Source organism: Aplidium turbinatum, chromosome 3 (assembly GCF_918807975.1).
Source record: "Aplidium turbinatum chromosome 3, kaAplTurb1.1, whole genome shotgun sequence".
Lineage (NCBI taxonomy): Eukaryota > Metazoa > Chordata > Ascidiacea > Aplousobranchia > Polyclinidae > Aplidium > Aplidium turbinatum.
In genome coordinates, this window is record NC_137474.1 from 7684459 (window position 1) to 7708541 (window position 24083).

Below are 24083 nucleotides of genomic sequence, written 5' to 3' on the forward strand. Positions count from 1 at the left end.
GTGATTTTCAACACTTGAAAATTTATCGTGTGTTCCGTTTGCGTATTTACAATCTGTGGGTCACTGCAGCAGATAGGGTATTTTGACTACTAGACACTTTAACTCCAGACAGCTACTTTATCTGGTGAAGATCTGGTCAGATCCGTACCCTATCTCGTAAAGATCTGGACCAGATAAAGTGGTTGTCTGGGATAAGACTAAGTTCTCTATGAATCAGCTGATTGCAGCATTGTAAGCCTTCTAGTAAAGCCAGAGAGTTGATTCTTGCTTTAAATTTTGTCTGGTAATTAAAGAAGAGTAGGTTAATGGCAGGGGTGGGAATCGAACCCACTCCATTGAAATGACAATCCCTAGCCCTAACACTCTAGGCCTGTTGTTTCCAATCTTTTTTTGAAGCGACCCGAATTTTCTAAAAAGTGAAGTTTGAAAAATTTTGCTACTCAAGCATAATTGTTTGTTTGTTTGTTTATCTTTATCCTGCATTGCGGGAAAGCGGACTTGAGCGCTATGCATCGGTGTACGCCTTCCGACATACCGTACACCTGACCCACGCTGCAGCCGACAGCAATGTCTGTTTCCGGTTGTCTACGTTACGTATGACTATAACCACTCGGCCATGGCTGCCTAATCTGATGTCTTAAGCTAGTTTGAAGGTATCCAGAAAAAATAGCATGATGGCAACATAACGTATTTTAGATAGGCCAAAAGCAACGTGAATAAGAATGAACGGAGGTACAGTAGACTACTTGCAAAATAAGAACGATCGATAAACGCAGCTTCACTTGTAGCAAACCTTTAAGCTCCAACAGGCGGCCATCGCCGCTGAGAAGTCGTTCAATGAAAAACTACCGAAAACTTCCGACAACTACCGAAAACTTCCGAAACTACCGCGCCGGTAGGCCATGTTTGGTCGCCAGCTTCCAAAATCCAACATTTCTCCACTTTGTTGGTATTTGAACCAGGCAAAAACAGGGTAATATTTCTGATAAAAGTTTTGCAAAAAGGCTGAACTTCGACCTATAAAATCTCGAAGACTAGCTCTACACTAACTTGGGGTTGGGAAGCATTGCATTTGAATATGCTACAACTTCAAATATGTTTCAGGGGCTTGTTCTTTCCAAAATGAACGTAAAAAACACGACATTAAGGAGCAGTCCAACGGATCTTTAAAAGCACGAATTTTTAACGGATTGTTCATTTTGGCTGCCGAGCGCGAGAATTTGGCAGGCTGGAAGATCTGAAGCTCTGATAGTCTATGCTTGGCTGCCGGAAAAATAAAGGAGCTTAGAGACTTTGGCTCGCGATCCATAGGCTGGAAGCCACTGCTCTAGGCCACGCTGGCGACAGCAAAACGTTTATTTAATTTACTTTCTAACGTGCATGAGTCGCTGACTGAAAGTAGCTGATTCAAGTCTTGCCTTATGATTGGTTAATAAACCTTATAAACAAAATAAAAGAACTTCTTCTTCTTATCTGTTGCAGCGACTTGCAGATTACAAATGTGCGTCCCGTTTAGGCCATTATCACAAAAAAATAATACACATTTGTAACACGTCTCTTGTTTATATTTTTGTAATGTTTTTAAAAGAATGATGAATGCTTTAAACATACAATGCGATTATTTCTCAAATATTGCCACATGAATTTGATTCTTTTAAAAATATCACTAAAATCTTTTTATAACGCTCATAATTCCATACAGGTTACTGTAAATACACAATAGTCACAAATTAAGCTTTCTCGCTTAGCGAGATTTGACAGTACAAACAATATATTCAAAATAGTGGATGCAAAACAACAATGTTGCACAATATGATGTGTCAAAACTGGATGATTTCCAAAAATCAGCAAATAACTTGAGCAAGTGTATACTTTTAAAATTCTAGGTTAGTTGACTCCTCTGCAGAATAGCCTAGGCAACCGGCGATTGCCTGCCTTAATGATTTGAGCCAGTCTATCTCCAGTAACGCACCAACCTGAAAATGAAATCATTCTGTAAATTTTAAATTAAATAACAAACTTTAATTTTGTTTGACGTTGTTCCACCACTAGGCCTATATTCCAAGTGCATTCATAGCATGTAAAAACGAATAAGTAGAAAAAATAGAATAAAAACAACTTGTATGTTTCTTTTTATACTTTCGCATTCATCAGATGAACGTTGCAACTACTATTAGAAAAGATAATAATCCCGATGAATACCTAAACTTTTAAGTTTAGTTCAGGAAGAAGTCGTAAAACCTTAAGAAATGCTTTGTCAAGATTAAACAAAATGATAAAATGAATGAAGTCAAATGGTATCTTGATTTTACATTAGTGAGTAATTATTCTACTGAAGTGCAATGGAATATAAACGTCAAATTCACATCCTCAATACGATAGTGGAGAAAAGGGACTTCTTGTGACGATAGTATCCTTGGGTATGACCATCATAATCATGTTTTTTGATTTCCAATTGTCAAATCAAAAAAATATCATTCGCAATAACATAGCATCAAGGGTCTCGAAAAAAGTAGAAGCAACAAAATGCGAACGAGCGTGTGCGAGAAAAAATGATTTACTAAATACAAGGATTTGGCACGGTCGCAACACCTTAAATATCGCATTGTACTGAAAAACAATCAACATATACTGTACTGTAAGATTGCCTTACTTTGTAAACTTACCAGAAAATCTTTTAGCCTTGGCACTAGGAAGAGTGGTAACAACTTCTGCTCCCTCCAGATGATAAGAAACAGTCATGCCAGCATCGGTTCTCACAGTCACGCGAGTAGGACCTCTAACAATGCGTATTCCTTGCACAGTACTTGCGTAAGGGAGTTGCACAGTTCTTGAGTTCACCTACAGTAAAAAACGTTCATGCAATGGTGAGCAACATGTTGATTGTCAAAAAGATAGGAAGTTATGATGACAGATTTTTAAAACCAACATGTGAGCAGGCTATACAGTACAGACAATAGTTAACTTCTAAATAAGTATATTTTGTAGTTGCTCGTTATTTGATAATTTATCAGTGTTCTTTTTCTTTCAAATAAGTACAGAAAATGAAGCATTTACCACTTTGAACAAATATAAATAAATATTATTCTTATCTAGTAAACCTATACGTAAATGATAGAGGAATTCAGAACTTATTTTTATTAAATTTGCAGAAAATGCGTTGATGAATAACAATTTTACAGTATCTTCAGCATTTTCACAGTTGATGTTATAATTTGTAAAAAGACATTTTAAACAAAAGAATTTTTTTTACAAACAATACACAGCTACACTAGAGACCTGACATGAAATCATGGCCATAAAGCACAAGAAAATAAGGCAATTAAAAATGTAAGTGTAGTCTATAGACGTTTACTATGAAAGTAACCCACAAATGTTATTCATACAAGACATAAAATCTGGAAACAGGAGGCGATCCAGTAAATAGCCTTTGGGGGGAGATTTAACAAACACAATGATGTGTAAGGTCTGCATTAATCAGACCTTGCAAATACACTGTGATTACAAAGTTTCTTTTCTGCATTTTAGGGAGGGCGATCGCCCCAGTCCCCTACCCTGGATCTGCCGCCACCAGGAAATGTTTGTGTAGCTTGCATGCAAAGTGTGTATCTTACCATTGCATCTGTGCGACCCTGGTAAATCTGTACGTCAGTGCCTTTGTAGTTTACAATCAACTTTTTAACCACATGGTAAGATGTCGAAGCTCCTTCACTTTCAACCTGCGTGAAACAAAAGATCAATAAGTGATAAAGGTAACTTGATTACCTCTGAAAAATTGAACCAACATTGTAATTCCTTGAAAATTAAAGAAAAAAACGTTTCTCAAAATTTTTATTCCCCTCCCCCCTGATAGATCAGTAGGCCTACAGGTCTTTTAACATACAATGAAACAACTCGTTTAAGCAACGTTGGTTCAACGCTTAAGCACCGTAAGATATCCCTCCATGCTGCGCCAGCTGGCGGATAGAGTACTTTACGGGTACAACATTTGAACAACAAACAAAACTTCACTTCGTCAACCTCAATATGCTGACCTACGTCAGAAGTTCAAAACCTCTGGAAGTGTGACAAACTGCCAAGAAATCTTTTTTCTGTATTATACCGTAGCTTCAAATTTAACGATGGAATGTTCTATATTATACATGATGTATAACTAGAAATAATTTGTATTGTTATGACGCATTGCACTTAGCACGAATGCGCATTGTTTGTTTTTAAATATCAGACAATAGCAGCTGAGTAAAATCACATACCGAAACTCTAAACGTTACATCCCCTCTCTGATAAGTGACTAAATTAATTGGGCAGATTTGTCCGACTGCTCGTGGTGGTGCTTTAGTTGGTGGGCCAATGGTTGGCCGTCTGACACGGATTGGTCCGAATTCTCCCTCTTCTTCAATTCGACGTGGTTCCAGCGCTATATTTCTCTTCCTACGTTGTTGTTGTGGTAAGGCAAAAAGTAACTCTCGATTTAATCGAGACCGGAATGGTTCAAATTGCAAGGCACCAGACACAAGGCGGAGACCGAGTATGTTATGGGTAAACGTTGACAGACTAGCGCTAACACTGTCCACGCTGTATGTGCACGAATCCCCTGCATAATGCAAAAAGAATAAGATTACAAATAGAAGTATGTTCTGCCTCACTCAATCAAATGTATTGAAAATTTAAAGTGTGCAGTGCAGCACTGTGCAGCACATATCAAAAAAGTCCAATTTGTCATTGTTATGCACGTCACTTTGAAGCATCGGTTTTATTATGAATAAGACGATGTGCGCATGCTAAGTCAAAATGTTGAATACATACAACTTAGATTCTCGGGTCGTAGGTGGATTTTGGGAAGTGGAACAATGTTTTTTAAGTAAATGTCTTACAAAATTATAAAATTGATCCTTTATAGCCCCAAGTTGCAAATCTGCAACATATTTTACTGCTCACTGTTCTGTGTGGTTGGACTACATATTATCCAAAAAAAAAAAAAAAATTAAAGTTTGTTTCATAGTTACGCGCTTGAAGAAAGTACCAGTTCAGAGCGTGATTTCATTATGACGGCATACAAATTTCATGTTATTTGTCAAGGTTGCCAGGAGGTCTAAAATTTAGACAAAAAACCGACAAATTGGCCTAACTTCACACCCTGTGTCCAACGGCTAGGAAATCATTCGGACGTTTATTTGTGCCAACAACGACGTTGGCCCAACGTTTAAGTCCATGTGACATCAATGAAGCGCTAGACCACAAATAAAACAATTTTATGTTGTTCTGAAATGTCAAAATTTCAAACTAATACTGTCCGAAATCTTTTAAGATTACCTGGCAACTCTGATTAGTGACAATATTAATTCTGCGATAAGGAAAAAATTATTATATTTTGACAATAATAGATTAGGCTACCTTCTTCTTCAGGCGGAGGTGGTGGTAATCCTTGAACGGTAGTTTTCTTACACTCTGATAGACGGACACAATTGTTTCCTTCCTTTACAAAACCAGCATTGCATACACAAGCCTCCACTGTTCCTTGTAAATCGCAACTGCAAAAGAGAACATTGTTTTTATAGCACACAATCGTGCACACCTTTCTTAAAATTTGTTGAAAAACAATGCCGTGCTTGGGTTGAAACTAGTTCTGTGATATAAGTTATGCTGTATTCTGTGATATAAGTTATGCTGTATTGTTGGTAAGTTTTTTGTGTTTTCAAGAATAGACGTACCACAAATAGTATCCTTTCTATACAAAGAGAACTTACTCGTCCGAGGCATAAGGATCCAAGCAAGTGTCAGGACATGGAGTAGCACATCCTTCATAGTGACTGTTTGCCGGGCAGGTGAAGGCACGGAAGCCTGTACTGTGTCTCCAGTTGCATAACTTTACGCCTTCAGCTTGGCATGCCAAAGCGTAATCTTCTAAAGACTGCGATTTCAAAGAAGAGTTGAATAAACAGAAGCTTGGTTGTGCAAATGAAAATACAACGTTAAAAAATGGTGTTATGGCAGTAGGCAATTGATAAAATTTTGCCACTTGCTTGCAGTAATTTGATTTGACAAACACATCTCTAAAATTAAACAAAAAAAATCTAACGGTCCATCTTCTCGTTAGTGCCGAAAATGACTTGATCAAACAAAGAGCACCATATCTTTGACTCTTCTCAAGATGTGATTCATCATATAAGTAGGCTATCCAGTATTTTCCACATCGGCAGTAAGCTACAAAACTGCACATGAGGCAAAGATATGCAATAGCTAAAACGAAAAAGCTTGTCAAATAACGTCAATTGCGTCAGGAAGACGGTATTTTTAATTTACAAAGGCACTTTGAGAACAAATATAGAATGAAAGTTCACCAGATAAATTGCTTCACCGACCAATAAAATGATCAAGTTTTTGTTGATGGTCAAACTCAAAGGTTTTCTGTTTTATTTATTTTACTTACTTTTTCAAGAATAGCCCTGTTTCCATTGTTCTCGCAGACATCAAACACGCAATCGTTGAGGTAATTTCCAACGTGAACCATTTGGCGACATTGAGTAAAAGCACCTCCTAGCAAACGGCCACAGTAGCTTGCGCCTCTCCTGCAATCCAGAGATTTTTCATGTTACTTGTCACTGCTTGCTCAACCATTGGCATGAAGCAAAAAAAAGGAAGAAGTAATTTCAGACACTATTTTCAAGATTACTTCTGTTTAGTAGACAAGCAAACTATCATTTGCATAGCCAATTAAGTTAGCTGTTTGTTAAAATCAACAGCGTGTGAATAAATGCTTACCATCGACGATCGTTTGCAGGAGAGCACTTTGCAACAGCCTGCGCTGATGGGTATTCTGCCCGTTCCCCGACTTGAAATCTTCTTCCAAAATCATTAATATTTCTAACAAATTGTGAAGGAATATCATCTGCTGGGTTTCCGTTGTAGTTGCCAAACAATCCGCTTATCTAGAGCATTAAATGAGACAGATGATAAAGATAAGTTGTTTTCTCAAGCAACACAAATAAGTGAAAGAGTTAGAGCGGAGTGAGAGGTTGAGTGATGAAGTGATTGAGAGAGTGAATGAAAGTGAGTAGAAACACTAATAAAGTTACGAAAAGCTTTCCCGAGATGTTCTAACTATCCATTAGCTTAGTTAGTATGAAACTGAAACCGTCTCGTCGTCAGCACTGCGACTTGACTGTCAGTCGAAACACAGGTTATCGAAACGATTGTTGATCGAACGTCAGTTAAACGATACAAAGGTTAATGAAACGGTACCCGGTCATTTGGTCGACAGACATTTGGTCGACAGACATTTGGTCGACAGGACGTTTGGTCGACAAGACATTTGGTTGACAAGACATTTGGTCGACAAGACATTTGGTCGACAAGATATTTGGTCGACATACATTTAGTCGACAGACATTTGGTCGACAGGACGTAAGGTCGACAGGACATTTGGTCGACTGGACATTTGGTCGACAGAACGATTCATTTTAGTTAATCCTAACTCTAATCCTAACCCAGGGTTACCTAACTCTAACCCTAACCCAAATGTCTTGTCGACCAAATGTCTTGTCGACCAAATGTCTTGTCGACCAAATGTCTTGTCGACCAAATGTCTTGTCGACCAAATGTCTGTCGACTAAACGACCGGCTACGGATGAAACCACAGTCATGCAATGATGAGTGATTGGAATCTTGAATGATTTGAATCAATCAAACACATTTGTTGATTCAACATGACTCCTGCTTGAGCTATCAATCTGCCACGTAACTCAGTAAGCTTTCCAAACGCCAAGCAGTCACTTATGGAGCCTATAGGCTCCTAAAGAAAAATCACCTTTGATGAATAGCTGCTTGGAAGAGTCACGGATATAAAATGGTCGTAGGCGTATTTAACAGTGACAAAGTATTTTGTTGTAAGAACAGTGGTTCTTCCAGCTGTACGAACTTTGAATAAATCCGATTCATATCCTTCAACAACAGCTCCATTTACCTAAAAAAATATAAGCTTGTTTTCAACTGTGATTTTGTGATGATAATATTTCAACGTGGTATTAGGTTTACTCTTTTATAGCAATAAAGTGCAAAAAACGAGATAAGCACATTTTAAAATTGAACTACTTGAATGCTTATGGTGATATTTTTGCATGGGTTAATATTTAAAGCATGGCTTGCTTTTCTTTGATAGTAGTTTGAACTGTTTGGAGTAAGCTTTTGCAGGAATCTTCAACAATTTTTTCAAGTCAATTATTAGTCATAAACTTTTTCTGCAAGTCTTATTGATTACTATTTAATAGGTTATTGGAATAATGTGTTGAAATAATTGACAATGTTGTGTACAGACTACATTATTATAAACCAGTGAAAACATCACAATAAATGTTTTGTACCTTTACAACGTTATTTTTTTCCATTTGTACAACAAACTGTCCGTTTAGAAGTTTCACAGTTACAGCTTTGATGTAAGAAACTCTTGTACTTCCATATCTTCTCTCGTTTTCTGCCTCAATCACAAGCCATCTATCGTTTGTGTTGGGAATAGAGTCTGTCTGAACCATAGTGAAAGTACCAACTCCCATGAAATCAAATCTTCGCTTGTCGAAAGACGTGTAGTGAGGATCTCCTGACCCCGTTGCTGTACTTGATGCTGTGAAGAATTGCTGGCTAGTTATTGACTTTTTAAAGGAACATTGTCATATAACGAACAATTTGCAGGTACAAAAAATGAAAAAGTAACTTATATGTTTAGTGTAATACAGGGGTTTTAAGCGAGGGGTGCACGCACTACTAAGTGCTATGAGACCTATTCCCAAGAGGTGCGTGGATGCTGAATCATTAGGGTCAGTCATAAAATATCAGAAGAAGCTAGGCTTACAATCAAACATTTTGAATTGCAGATGATTATTACTTCTCAGCCATTTTAGCAAAGGATACGAGAATTACGTGATTTCAAGGAACGTAGTGCTCAGACGGAAAAAGGTTAAGACACTTAATAATAAGACACTTTAAGACACTGTGTCTCGGCAAAGACACTTAATGGCAAGCCAAAAATAAGAGGAGCAGCTGACTCGAAGACTATATGTCACTTCGCTGCTTCCTGTCGTCTGTTATATCGCATGTGTGATCGCAGTGTACTGTATGATATCGCAATGGGCGCAAATAAAAACACGATTATTACTATTATATTATTGTAAAACTGTTTAACTCAAATATTTCTGTTAGAAGCTTTTTAACTGGCATCGTCATACAGCAAGACACAATAACAGTAGAAATCTACGAAAAAAATTCTGCAAAACATCACTTACAAGTTGGCACACAAGCAATCTCCCCAGTTTGAGCAGAAATCCCGCACATTTCATCTGCAGAACAAGGTGCTGATACGCATGTTAATGTGCCTTGACTGCACGTGCATTTGGTTGTGCAGGTCATGGTGGTGTAGAAAACTTGATTGTTCTGAAGCATAATACAGAAAAATTAACTAGCAATTACTTTGATTCTATTGTATGTGAGTAACTGAGTTTAACTTCATCACTTTAAAATCGATAAGAAATATTTACCGTGTAATATTCTCCATCAAGCTCACACCCACAATCTGCGACCTTGACACACTTGTCGTTTGACAAAACAAACCCATCGTCACAAAAGCATCCTTCATCAGTACCGGGGCAAGGATTGGGATTTTGTTCCGTGCAAGTAGCGGGGCAACTTGGTCCACAGAGTTCAAAGTGGGAATTTGCTTTACAAACCGGTTCTATAAAGGAAAAAAAAAATCTTAGACCTTGTTACAAAGTACAAGATAATGCTTGTAGAATGTTTGTAACCTTTTCTTTAACTTCTGATCAATCTTACTGCAATGACAGAAACTTTTATACTCAAACAAAGCAAACACAGAAAGTATCTAAGTATCTTTTACCTAAATTTAATCGTTTTTTCCAGTTTCCTATTGTGATCCCTGGCTTGGCCTTGCATTTTTTTGTGTATTCGTAAAAGTTGTCAGCGATGGCTTGGTAAGCGTTGGCACTGGCACAAGCATCGAACACACAATCCTGGGGCAAACATAACTTGAGCTTGTTAAGACGTAATGCCATTTTGTATAACTTGACACAAGTGGCAAGAAAAAGAAATTATTGCACTGTAAGCTATATGGCTTTATATTAACTTAAACTTTTGTCATCAACTGTCTTATTTTTACATTTAAGATGTGACAAGTAAGTTGGCGTCACCGCAATGCTGTAATGGATCACACGTAGTGAGAAATGATGAAAAATAATTTTGATTACAATATAAACAATAGAATAGCAATATAAACAATAAACTTTACCCACCTCAAAGTATTGGGTTGGATCCACAGGAGGGTTCTGACCTTGGTTGCAATCAGAAAAGATTGGGTCGCTTGTGTTTGTTAGAAGCGAACACTCCACCGAGTATTTGGCTTTGTCTTGGGGGGAACATTCTCCGGTGTCCACTATGTGGTTGCAATTCATGTTTCTTGGAAACAAAATGCATTAAGTTTATAGCACGTTTCGTTGTTTCAACGTATTTATATTATGTTGGTATTGAAATTAAAACTTATTCAAGATAATTGTATAGCTGCGCTTTTTATCATCATATGTATTTTTCATGTACTTTCAAGTTGGTACGTTACCGGTATTAGTATATTGATGAGTGAAGTATTATAGTTTTGTAGGGGCTGCCATCATTGTCTATTTTTCCGTCATATCTTACCAAAGAATTTACGATGTAACAAATACACAAGAAAACGAAATTTCGAAATTTGGCTATCAAGAAAAAATGAAGTCTCCATAATTACGTTGATACAAAACTTTCATGTTTGATTATTGAGTTATTTTTATTCTAACAATTGCTGCATGTGCTGGCTAGTCTTTTCCTAAAATCGCCTGATTTAGATTTTTCATTAAGCCTCCAATATTCTAAGTAGATACGAAACAATGCGACTCGCAGAGTGAAAAAGTTAACACTTGCAGTATTTGGAATTTCATAAACAGAACCTACAAGACAATGTAACTTACGGTTTTTTGCTTTCTGTTTTAAACGCATCTGCATAGGTTTTGGCCAAGAAATATCTTCTCTTGCTTTGAACATAAGGATTGAGTGGAAAGTCATCATTGCTCACTCCGTTCAAATCCCCACATAATCCTGATGTATGATAGAAATCAGTTTTTTTTACTGTAGCCTACATACTGAACAGATGTAGGCTATATTCGTGTACAAGTAGACTAATGACAATGATTGACAAAAAGGAGAGAGGAAAACCGCCCCAAATATATGTCGAAACTGCACCCAACTAGGTAGATATAGTTTACATTACAATTGAGGCCAGTTTGACCCTTTCAGCTATACAAAAACATGCCAACCTGTTATTTTTCCAGAGTATGAATTAGATAATGTTGCCCTCACATTTGAAGGGGTGTCGTATTGTACTTCAAGCCCGAAGTTGCTTTTAAATTTGATGGCACTTCCACTGATCCAAACTTTTATAGCGCCGTTGCCGTAATTGTACGTTGTAGCTTTGGTTACAAAGGGATCTGTCTTGCTAAATCGAACCTGTTGAAAGCGATTTATTATTGGTCTTTACCGTATTGTTACCAAAAGACTTGCATAGCATGTTTGCAGTAGATTTATAAACCATTTCATATGACTTTTTTGTTCTGAAAATGTTGAGTTTGTGATTAGCTAAGGCTACGCTAGAACAATATTAATTTATTCACATAGCCTACTTGGTGATGAATTTAATAGCAATTTTGTATAAGTAAAATTTAAACAATCATCTACCTGAAAAATAGGGCAACTTACCGTACATGAAAATAAATACATTGTAATCATCAAGAATAAATATAAACGCTACACGCCACATACTGCAAGAGTTGAGTTGTAGGTATATAAAATAAACCTAAGGTTAAGCAGGTGTAGGCACATACCCTACATACAATCTATATCCACATATATACGTACATTAGGCCACGTATCATGCTCACAGCTCATTCATTAAGCTGGTGGTAACACATTAGTAGGGCGCAATAACCAATTGCTATGTCTATTAAGTTATTTCTTTCACCTTTAATTCTTTATTCTTGCAGAGCTGCAAGGTGACTTTACCAACAGTTATTTGCACTTTGTGAATATATGCAACAGTGGGACCAGTGCGATGCTCTTGAAATACCTAGAGATAAAGATGCAATAAAGGTTTTGCTGCTTGAAGATGATGCAACCTTATTGAATCCTGCTGACATCATCTGGTAAAAATATAGACAAACAGAACCTAAAAATCTTTGCATTAATGATATATAACTTTATTTGAAATATTGCCGGACACTTTCTTATATCGTGATCCAAACTAAATAGCTGCCAAATGCACACTGCAGTTAAAGCCAATACAATAAATCAATTTGTTCTTGAGCAAAACATTAACTGTTGAAAGCCACTACAAACGTGCGAAACCTTCAAGGTTGAGCTTCCCACAAGAAGTGTTTTGGATAATACAACATAGACTGCCATTATTATCTTTTTGCTTAAATTATTTCATCAAACTGAAATGGCAGTAGCTATTGTATATTAAGTAGGCCGCAATCTACAAAAAAATGCAAATAGGCCACTGGTGGATACGTGGCCCACAGGCAGCAGACTAGCCTATATTGTTGCATTAACTTAGGTATCAATTTAACTTGGAAAGAGGTAAGACATTGTTGATCATGTAAATCCTGTAAGTAGCCTACTGGAGAGTGGAGAAAATGTCTAACTTTATTCATGTCCCGTCAAAAACAATGCTGCAAGTTATAAATTACGCAATATAGTGAAGGAACAATGACTTGCACGTGTATATTCGTTAAAAATATCCCGACTTAGCATAACCTCCAAGGACTATGCCTACAAATGCAACATCTCGTCATTAGTAAGAACATGTAATATCTACTTAGCATACCTCTACGCTGAAGGATTGGGAGTTTTTACCAGTTGGCTTTTTACCCTTTGGTTTATAGTCAATCAAAGTGTAGGAACAAATGCCGTGGAAATCAAAAGTTGCTCCATCGAAGGTTGTGTAATGAGGATCACCAGTGGCAGAGCAAGTACTGACACCAACTGGGTTTATAACCATCGGTTGTCCTAAAATGTAATTCCTTTGGTCAAATAACATGTGGTAGGTTACATTGTTCTACACAACGAGTAGTTTCTGTTTTCCCATGTGCCACCAAACACAGAAAACGAAAAAACGAAGAAGTACTGTTTTTATGAAAGGCAACATTCTTCTGTCTTTATTGATATCAAACTGTAAAAAGTCATTGATAAACATTGTAGCTCCAGCAATCTTTCTCTGACGTCACTCACTCTTGCTTCGCTTAGGAATTCTGCAATACAATTTAAGCGTTTACGTAGCTTACCAATCTGCCGGTATCTTGCTCGGAATCCTGGTTCGGTAAAACTTTCATCGGTTACGTAACGCAATCTGAGAGTTTGTCCAGTTGATCGGAAGATTTTGTCGGTGCTATTTCCTCTAATTGTTCCAAGACTCGTTTGCCCATCAAAGACCTTAAACATTTAAATTATGCATGAAAATTTGAGTGAATGGATTGGGTTTACAAGTTTTAACAAAGAATAAACTCTCTCAAATTTTCTAGAAAAAAAAAAGTTGACATGCGGACAATGCAGGAGGCCTACTGTGAGGCCTACTGCAGGAGGCCTACTGCATTGTGAGGAGGAGGCCTACTGCATTGTGAGGAGGCCTACACGCATTGTGAGGCCTACTGCAGGAGGCCTACTGCTACTGTGAGGCCTACTGCCGGAGGCCTACTGAGGCCTACTACAGGAGGCCTACTGCATTATAGTCCGCTAATCATAACCTGTTTTATGTAGCGTTCGTATTTGAATTTGTTTTAGCCTAACTTATTCATGGCACAGGCTTGCCAGATTGGCCCTTTTTAGAGGTAGTTGGCGCAAAAAAAATTGTTTGGCCCCTTGGCCCTTTGTTTTCAATATTTGGCTCTGTTTGGAAGCAGTTGGCACATACTATCAAACTAGCTATTTAAATAAATGTCTGAATACTGAAAAGTTTGGGTGTTCATCAGGACAATTATCGTTTCTAGCACTAGTTGCTACGTTCATCTGATGAAATTGAAAGTAAAATTAACAACAAACAAGATGGTTTATTGCTTCACTGACGTTTCGCGCACCATGACAATGCGCATCCTCAGAGCGAATAACATACAAAATAAAATTTCACCAGGTTATATACTGCAGTGCGATTGAAGGCAAGAAAAAATAAAACACGCAATATTTTAAAAATTGGCCAATGATGTGTGAGCAGTTACTTTCCAAAACTGTAACTGCTCACACATCATTGGCCAATTTTTAAAATATTGCGTGTTTTATTTTTTCTTGCCTTCAATCGCACTGCAGTATATAACCTGGATAAACCCACTTGGCATATCCATAAGAGGTGATCTTCGAATGTTTCTCACTGGCTTTACACCGGATGTGAAGAAACTGGCACTTTCTCACCAAGCCCAAGGTTCACACTGACTACCAGTAGGCCTATACTGTTTTCATGCTCGCAAATATATATTTGCTTTTTATCAAATATAGTTACTAGTCTCTAAAACCCTGCAGCCTGTTTTGTTTCAAAAGGTCCTTATTCTAATAGAAATAGAATTCTATTTGAATAAGGACCTTCTTATGATTCCCCTGTTAGCGTAAAACAGGCTGTAAGGGTTTTAGAGACTGGTAACTAGCCTATATTTGATGTAATTTGCTCTGCTTGGCTTTTTGCATGGCATTGAGCACTTTTTGTAGTATTAATAGTAGCTATTTATTGTTTTAAATTCGCTTATCGTAATTAATCGTTTTTGTTGGGGGGCGGTAACATTTTGCCAGTTCATGAAAGGGGCGTTGGGCCAAAAAGGTTGAGAAACACTGCTTTAGCCTTTACTACACGTATTGTAAATTTCGGATCGAAACCATCCCGCTTTGACTTCACAATCGTTTAGAAACCCAGTCTTTGATTCCATGACAATGCAAAGGCCATAGAGTTTAAACTAAAAAAATTGAATTTTTTTTTCATGACATATGTTGAGACACACCTAACCAAAGTGTGTCTTAACATGTCACATGCTTCGAAGTGGATTTAAAAACTGGTTTCTTTGCTCAGCCAATCGCCATATTAAAATCCTTTAACTATCAGGCACTGGCATTCATGCAAAAGTAGCCAAACCATAGGCTAACTGTTGCTAACAAAACTGTGGAATTGAAGTGGTGGAGTTAGAGGGATTTTGGCGTGTCCGGAGTCGGTCAGTTATAAACCGAGGAGTCGGAATCGTATATTGTTCTACCGACTCCGCAGCCCTGCCTTTCAAGGGTGATAATTATTTTACCTCAACGTAATCACAGCAAGCCTCCGTGTCAATGTCGAGAACAACTTCCACAGTGTTGCCAGTTTGAGCTTGTATGACGTAAGTGCATTGTAGATTGTCGGACGAAAAGAATGGGTAGCCAGGTGACGTCACAGTGGCTGGCATAAAATTCGTGATTGGAAACGTTGCCCCACAAGAAACTAGAAATTTAAAGCAGATTTATGCTTTTGAACGTTGGAACACCACAGAGAACAGAAAACTTGATGTGACATTCGGGAAACAGAAACTGGAATACATGTCGTCATGTTAAAGCATGTCCTCAACCAATTAATTGTGTTAAAAAAGTGTGGTGTAACTATGTTTTATTCCTGATAAGTATTTGATAGTTTGTTTTTACAACTTTTTCTATCACCCTTTTGATAAATAATTGCGTTTAAGCAGACAATCAAGTGATAATTAAATATAACATTGACATTAGTAAATGAAATAAGCCATTTCAAAGGTTTGCGTTGAAGGCCTATGTTATTTAGGCAAAGTTATAAATTTAACTCACTCTCTTTATAGGTGGCTCTAAATCCTCCAGAATTAGCTGCAGCATCGGAATGGAAATATGCTATTAATTTCTGGTCACTGGATGAGAACGTTTGTAAAACATTCAATCCACCTTCAACATAAGCGACTCTTTGTTGGCCTTCATAAATCTAACGAAAAAAAATCAATGTTAACACGATATCTCTGTCTCCATCCGATTCTACTCTCGATCACTTCATGATTCATCTTCCTTCACAATTCTCGAACTCACGAAACCGCCTTGAACTCAAGCATGCCTCTCCCGTTGTCGTTAATTAGGCTACTGTGTCGAGTCGTCTCGTGTTTGGAAGCTCTTTTTTCTTTCTTCACTGGCTTAAGCTAGCGTGAACGTTTTTTTTTAAAGATACAGTGCAACACGATATGCTTACAAAGGCTATAAAAGGACACATTTCAGTCATTTTGACTCTGACTACCAGCTTACATTTGCCAGAATAATTCTTAGTTTAAAAATGATGTACAATAAAAAAGTCTCAGAGTAAATTTGTCAACGACACCAAAAAACATAAATGGCAAGAAAGTTGATAAATCTGATGAAATATCGAGTTCCTTCAGCTTCGATACAATATCGAGCTTCAATACCAAAATACTGCACAGTAGCCTACTGCTTTTCTCACGTAACATAACTTTCTTACCGAAAGATAATCATTTGCACCAAACGTTGCTCCTGGTTCTATTTTTAGTTCCACATGCTTCGTTGAAGCTGTTGTTGTTATTTCCCAGTAACAATCTGAGTTCGCTGGATACGCAGCAGGATGATTGGGCGAAGAAAAGGTTCGAGGCTGAGGGACTGCCGTCAGTTTTGCACCGCAACTTTGTACTGTAAATAATTTAAACATCTTAGTAGTCAGGAACTACGCAATAGACGTCGCTATTTTTTTTCTTTTTTAAGCGAAGGCTACTATCAAGTTTCCATGAGCTTTCATCCGTTTTTCTGGTAAAAAAATGCAGTCTATTGTAGGCATATATTTAATTGTATAACAAATGCTACAAATGGTTTTATAATATCAGGGTATAAATTGGTAGTTAGCTGTGAAACAACGCACTTGTGTCGGTCTATTCTAGGTGTTTCAAACCTAATAAGCTTTGCTGTCCCTACTCTAAAAACTGAACAAATTTAAAGCCTTTTCAATGTTGTTTGGTCATATGTGGTAATAAAACTAAACTTAAAGCTTTTTTTTCTGTACCTGTAGCAAAATGGAAATCCTATTAGATTATAAATAGATATTTATAGACAAATATCCTTCTCAAAGTATTTGCAAGCAAACAGTGTTGTTCTTAATTGGATACATTTTACCCTGGTAGGCTATATAAAAATAATTATTGTTGTTTTTATACTTGAGAGAGTGCAGACTCGACGACTTTCCGCGCCTACACTAGGCTATAGTCTATAGCAGGGGCGGCAACTTCTCCAGTCGGCGGGCCTGATATGGGAAATTGAAGTAGGCTACTTGGCAGGCCGGATTCATGAACCGCTACATTAATCGCGTATTTATCTTCCTAGACAAGGGATATATCGTATTTAATGTAATGTAAACTTTTAGTTTAAAGCATAGAGACCAAAAACAGTATTTAATGAATTTATTAACAATTACCAGAATGAACTTCAATAGCTGCTGAAGTCAATGAGATAATGTGGTCTATGAGTATGAAAGTTGTCAACAAGTTCTTTGAGCTCTGGCTACATGTCGGATGTAGAAACCCTCAGTAAAGATTGCACGTGAACATCAGTGAGATTGGGTCGTAGCTTTGTCTTGTTAATGGTCATGGTCAAAAATGCTTGCTCGCAAATGTATGTAGACCCGAACAGAACAAGTAGTTTCATGGCCATCTTTCTCAGGTTGGCAAACTTGGACTCATTCAGTAACGCATAAAATTTGTCAATGCTTTTAGATTGGTATATCTCTTTCAGGGTAGAGTCACACTACAAACCAATCAATTCCAGCTGTAGAGCTTGAGACTGAAGGAGATTCTTACAAGAGACAAAGAAAAAGGATGGAAGTGCACGTTTATGACGGAACATAACATGCTTGTTACTTGACTAAAAACCGAAAACAAAGAATAAAAAAACACAAAGAACTATAGAATAACTAACAGTCACTATTATTTGACGTAGTAAGAAAGTAGTAGGGGATTGCGGCAGAGTGTGGCTGCGGGCTACATTATCATGCAGACCGGAAACTGTCTGTGGGCCGCTCAAAATCCCATTGCGGGCCGGGTCCGGCCCGCGGGCCGTATGTTGCCCGCCCCTGGTCTTTGCATTTTCTTATTGGATGCACACTGAACGTTTTTGTTATTTTTCTTATGTACGGCACTTTTTTTCGCATCAGAATCAAAAATTAATGACCAATAGCCTTCATTTGAAACTTATGGGTGTGCGCAAACGTATAGGCTAGATCTATTTGAAGTCACACAAAACAGTAGGGATTTTGATAATTTTCTTAGCCAAAGAACAACCATTAGAAAAAAACTTTGGTGAGCAAATAAAATGTAATTTCATACCTTGTTTGTAGGTGGCTACAAATCCTTTTGCTGACTGGGAATGGTCGCTTTTGAATTTCAGTGTAACGTCAGATGTCGACGATATAAAAGGAATACCAACTTGACTTGAGCCTTGAAATTTTGCAACTGTAACCCCATTTTCTTGAATCTGTTCGACAAGCGGTACGCGTGTTTGAAAAGAAATAATTTTGTGATTAAAAAGTAAAATTAAGAAAAAAATTAATTAGGCTTAAACAAGAACTTTGTAACTTCACATTATCGTTGAAGCACAAAGCGAAAGTTAATTGTTTTAGTTCTTAACTATGGGTCATAAAGTTCTATTTAAAACGTTTTTTCTACATTGTACATTTGTGCAACATTTAGTGAATGTTTACTGATCGAAACTTCCATGCTAAACTTTAACGCTTTTCCGATGTTTTTCGTTGTTTTTACATTAAATAAATTGTTTGTCAAAATAGTGTCTCACCCTCATAATTCTTCAAACTAAATGTGTCTTTTAAACTAAAAAATTTCTTTTATAAAATACACAGGTTTTATTATTCATTACATTACATTCTGAATGGAAGGTTCTACACTCTACAGCAAGAAGGAAAAACGAGAAAAACAAAAATTTATACCCACAGTAAGCAGATTAATTGTAGGATAGAAAAAAGAGCCTTACTTCGACGTAATCACAGCATTCTTCTGTATCCAACTCAGTGACAATGATTAAAACTTTTGTTCCAGGAAGAGCTTGAATCTCCCAAGAGCAATCTAAGTTGTTGGCATAGTTGGTTGGATAGCCTGGAGACCGCACTGTCTGAGTGGTGGCGTCCGGGAAGAGAAAGTCAGTTTCACCTGAAACAAACAAAATATGCAGCTCAGTAGAAAATACAAATTCCAACAAAGTTTACAACAGTTCAATTTTTCTAAAATCAATACTTGCTGGAATATAAGCAGATGCCTATAATAATCTTTAAATTTTGATTTAATGTTGGTTTTAAATAAAGTATAACTCGCCTGTAAAAAATAAAACTGAATTGTGACACCGGAAGAGACCTTTCAAAAAGTGTTACCCTAGCGAAATGTCACCATAGCCGAATCCTACTTCTAGTTTAAGAACGGGACTTTGGTACAAATGCCGCTGTAGCAAAGTATCACTTAGCCAAAATGTACATTTCATTTTTTAGGCTATTTGAAAGTCACTCCTAATTAAACGCTTTTGTAATGAGCACAGGCTGTATAGCATTGGTAAGAAGTTATCTTTTTGACGCTTAAACATGCTCGATCGGTAACTTTGCAAAGACTAAAATCGTTTTTAAATTTACCAATATTTGAAACGCGTTATTAACTGAAGTGTAGCATTCACAAACAATTTACGTGTAAATATTTTTCCGATCACTCAAAGTTGAAAAAGGGGAGAAGATTAGAACGTATGAAAAGTGAACAGTAGAGTTGACAAATGGGTCCAGGGGGGTAATTTTGGACCCGGGCCCGAGATGATTTTAGGGGCCCGGAGTATTTTCAAGGAGCCCCGAAAACGTAAAGAAACCACCGCGTATTCTTTTGATGCAGTACGTTTTTCTTATAATTATCTTGATTTGAGACCTAAATATCTTATTGGTACCGAACCTAAAATATCTTCTCAACGGCCCTGGAAGTGAATCTGTATCCGCACTCAAGCATGGCATCACGTAGCATTCCAAAACACAGCTACGAGCTTTTGAACGGTGTAGAACCATGGTCTCATCTAACGCAAATCAAACGGTCTCAGCACCACTGCATCACACAGTCGATCTCAAAAATCAGATTTATGATAGTAGTAGCCTACCCCTACAGTTCAGTTTATTTTTGTTTCTGACAATACATGCCAAGCATAGCAGAGGTGTAGTAAAAGATATAAGCGACTAATTGCGAACGTTATATCGGGCCTGAGACCGAAACAGGGGAATCAGTTACAATTTGGCACGATCGGAACACCTTTAAACAATAATACCAGTAGGCTACAAATTAATAACTGCAAAAAGCCTCTGCAACTTGCATGGAGTATTCTTTAAAATCATGAAGATCTCTCCAAACACGTAAAAACGTTATATTACCTTGAGAAAGATGCAAACATGACAACAATCCAAACAGAAAAGAAACACAAATCGTTGACTTCCGAAACGTTTCCATGTTTTGTGGAGAGTAATCTCAAAGCGTGTTGAGAATGATGTTTGAATACACTGCCCGACGCTTTATATACGACTTAGGCCGATGTAAATAATGACATTAAAAATCGAGGCATGACGTTTTGAAAAAACCCTACTCAGAAATTTCGAGCCAAAGAAAAAAACTTTTCGCAATCGTTCAATACGTTTAATTTAACCTTTAAGAAAGCGCCCGAAGCAAACAGCTTGGTTTGGAAACTTGTAGACCAAAGTTGTTTTGCTCGTTTCAATTCTGATGTGGCTTTTGGTTGTTTGCAGTTGTACCGAATGCGTAGCCTATGTGTAATTTACCATTGAGCTTTTGCCCACCATTTGGAATGTTTTTAAAGAAAAACTTTTTTGGCGGTTAAAAATGTTTCATGTGAATGCTTGTTGAACATCTTACGTCACGCCAAGGTCACAAGGTGCAGTGCTCAAAAAATACCGACACTTTCCGGCTGATTACGAACAACTTTTTGAAGTCCTGTCGGTTTCAAAACTTTTTGTTCATGCGACCAAGCAATCAAGCTTTGTTCTAATGAACTCTAGTACGCAAGGTATATAGTAGGCTATTCCACTAATACAGAAAAATACGCTAAACTCTACAAAATAAGTTTATCGATTGGATCAGAAAGAAAGTCCTGTCTCCGTACAAACACTTCGTGGTAAAGGCCGAGCGTTACGCCTGACTATAGTAGCTATGTTAGAAATGACTTTTCAGGACTTCGAACGATTGTGTTGTTTTTGCTGTACTTTAAAAAACATTTCGTCGCTCGAATTTTACCTATATTTTCAAACCTTCAAATAAAAGCGTTGCCTTATCGAAATCAAAATGTCAAGATTCGTAAATGTTTTTCAAAATATTTTGCAAATTATTTACCGGAGGTCAAAGTAGCTATGCTGGATTTTCCAAAACGTAAAAGCTCTGTGGTACCGGTACAGCGATACTTGCTTACACCAGTGAATCACTTTTTGGATTGTAGTTTTGCAAAGTGAAATAATTAATTTTTGCAAAGAAAATGTTTGGAAATACATCAGCTGTATCTGATGTAGCCTACTAATAAAATGACGTTAAGATGCGTTGTGGCTTTTGAGCTTGTACAAATTAAGAAAGTATTAAAAAACTTGTTCAACACAAAAACGTAATTTCAAAAACTGCCCAAACCATAACTTATAATAACAATTAATATCAAATATAATGTGGCTAGTCAAAGTTCGCTATACGCTTATCATTTATGCTGTGCATGTAGAGTATGCTTGAAAAATACATCTAGTGTTCTAATATTTTGGTTAGAAGAAAATAATTTCAAAACGAATAGCCTATTAAGATTTTTCGTTTGAAAACATGCGACATATATTTTAAATGTGTATAGCACCCTTACAGGTACCTAGAAACTAGCTAGAAACCATATTAATCAAGACATTAAAATTGCAAGTCCTTGAATAGAAAGAGTCGGCTAATGTAGCCTACCGAATTTGAAAATGACCTTGTTTTAAAATTTTCCCAATAAATAATTACTTTTATTGTTTGTTTGATTAAGCGATTATACGCTACGTTTTTAATGTTAATTAATAAAAAACTGACTTAATGGGTTTTTTTGGGAAATCCACAGCGGTAATATTTTTTTTTTTTTTGACATGATTGAAGTGCATTGCTGTCACGTAATTGCCAAAAGCGTATTTCGAAACAAACAACTTCCAATTTATTCCAAAAGCGTATTTTGCAGTGACTGGAATCATTTGGCATACTTAATGAGTTTATTGCAACAAAAACAGAAACTGTGTTAAGTTTCGGTTTGCAGTGCCTTGCGCAAAAAGAAGAGTAGATAGTAGTAGATAGTAGCAGACCTGGCCAGCGGGGCACTTGGTCGGGTGCCCCCTAAGCAAAAATAGAAGGAAATACAGGGATTTTGTCTTAGTCTAGTGGAAATTCAATAAATAAAAAGCATTCTATAAAGGTTTTGACAAACTAACTATAACGTATGTTTAAAAGTACCCTAGTAGCGGTCTAGGTTGGCCTTGGGTGGCGTGGCTTTCAATAACCGAGAAAAACAAGTAATTTTTTCCAATTTTCACTAAACAAAATTCTGGCTATAGCTTGATCACGTTTACTGGTAGCCTACTTCAACCTAGCGAGTGGCATAGTTACACTTCCTACATTGTAAAGTGAGGTGCCCAAACAGCAGATCAATTGTTTTCAATATTGATTAAATGTCTGCAGTCGCTGTAAGAAAAGGTATATTTGCGGTCTGGGTGGTGACATCGCTGACGGATATTCATAAACAAAATTAGGTTTGTGCTAATTGTGTTACAAAATTATTGTGAGTAGGAAATAAAAGTAATTGCAATTTTTCTAACAAATTTCACACGCATAAAAGATAGGTGTACAGTATAGTGTACCTAAGGGAGAATAGGTGGTTGGGCATTGGCTCACCCTTCAAATAAAATTGTTTGTTCTTTTTATCAACTTAGCATACTATAAGATATTAAAGTATTAATGTATTATACTTTGTTAAAAAAATCAAATCCCCTCCCGGTTACACAATCCTATGTTCGCCACAGCAGGTGTATCATGTGTCCAAAATTCCCTATGCTTTAAAACTTTGCTTTTTTTAATTATTGTCATAACAGCATAACCTAAGATTTTTAAAACTTTGTCAAAAATTATATTATTGAAATCTTTCGTCATTATCTAAAATTGGTTTATATTTAAATTTAAATCACAACTTTTAACTCAATTTGTATAGAAATCTGTCATTTGATGAGTAGGCTATACATTGTGGTTAAATAAAACTGTAAGTCTTAAACAAAATGACGTTGTTGGTCATCAAATTATGCAAAAAGCGACCAATGCAAAGTAAAATGTGTCAGAATTGTCAAGGGCAACATCTCCCCAATCGTTATTGATCTTCAAGCTTTTTCAGACCAGATTATTCATATTGTCTATCATAATTGTCTCTGTGTTTTGTCGGAATTATATAGGTCCAATTTTTTATGTATCTGCTGCGGTCGTATGGTGATCGTGGCCATACTGTAAACATTTTAGGCTACTAGGCCTATTAAAATATCTCATTACAAAAGTAGCCTATTTTGCATTAGTTTAACCTGCCGTACTCTAAGCGTTGGTAGAAATCCCTCAAAGTGAAAACACTAATTACTTCCTCATCATTTTAATCGTGTTTAGCAACAGTTCACAGCAAGCGTTTTAATTTAATTAGTCTACGTACTATTTTTGTACTAAAACGGAAATATCGGCAAAATCAAATCTTAACTTTCATTTCATTTAGTCATTAGGCTACAGTTCGGTTACAAACGATTCGAAACTTAATGACGTAGCCTACTTTTGAAACTTTTGATGTCAGGCTATCAATGTTTAGCCTGCTGTTAGAAATGGTGAATACCAAGGAAATAGCAAAAGGTTTTGGTTTGACAGCAAGTTTTTTTTAAACGAAATCAATAGCTTATTTTTATGAGGACGAGTTTCGCCGAAAAT

General features: G+C 36.9%; 1 protein-coding gene across 1 annotated transcript; it reads right to left on the reverse strand.

The window, feature by feature from the left end:
- Nucleotides 1-1488: 1488 nt before the first annotated feature.
- Nucleotides 1489-20623, reverse strand: LOC145766901 (zonadhesin-like). Its single transcript, XM_082578608.1, has 25 exons — nucleotides 20501-20623; nucleotides 19084-19259; nucleotides 18423-18570; nucleotides 16556-16740; nucleotides 15886-16033; nucleotides 15354-15532; nucleotides 13368-13515; nucleotides 12911-13092; nucleotides 12047-12151; nucleotides 11346-11535; nucleotides 11001-11127; nucleotides 10296-10458; nucleotides 9884-10016; nucleotides 9528-9721; nucleotides 9276-9423; nucleotides 8361-8617; nucleotides 7808-7963; nucleotides 6763-6929; nucleotides 6431-6569; nucleotides 5748-5911; nucleotides 5395-5531; nucleotides 4254-4594; nucleotides 3615-3719; nucleotides 2667-2841; nucleotides 1489-1976 (listed from the first exon to the last, which is right to left on the reverse strand). The coding sequence occupies exons 1-25, from the start codon at nucleotides 20574-20576 to the stop codon at nucleotides 1888-1890; spliced, it is 4032 nt and encodes a 1343-aa protein (XP_082434734.1). The 5' UTR covers nucleotides 20577-20623; the 3' UTR covers nucleotides 1489-1887.
- Nucleotides 20624-24083: the final 3460 nt, after the last annotated feature.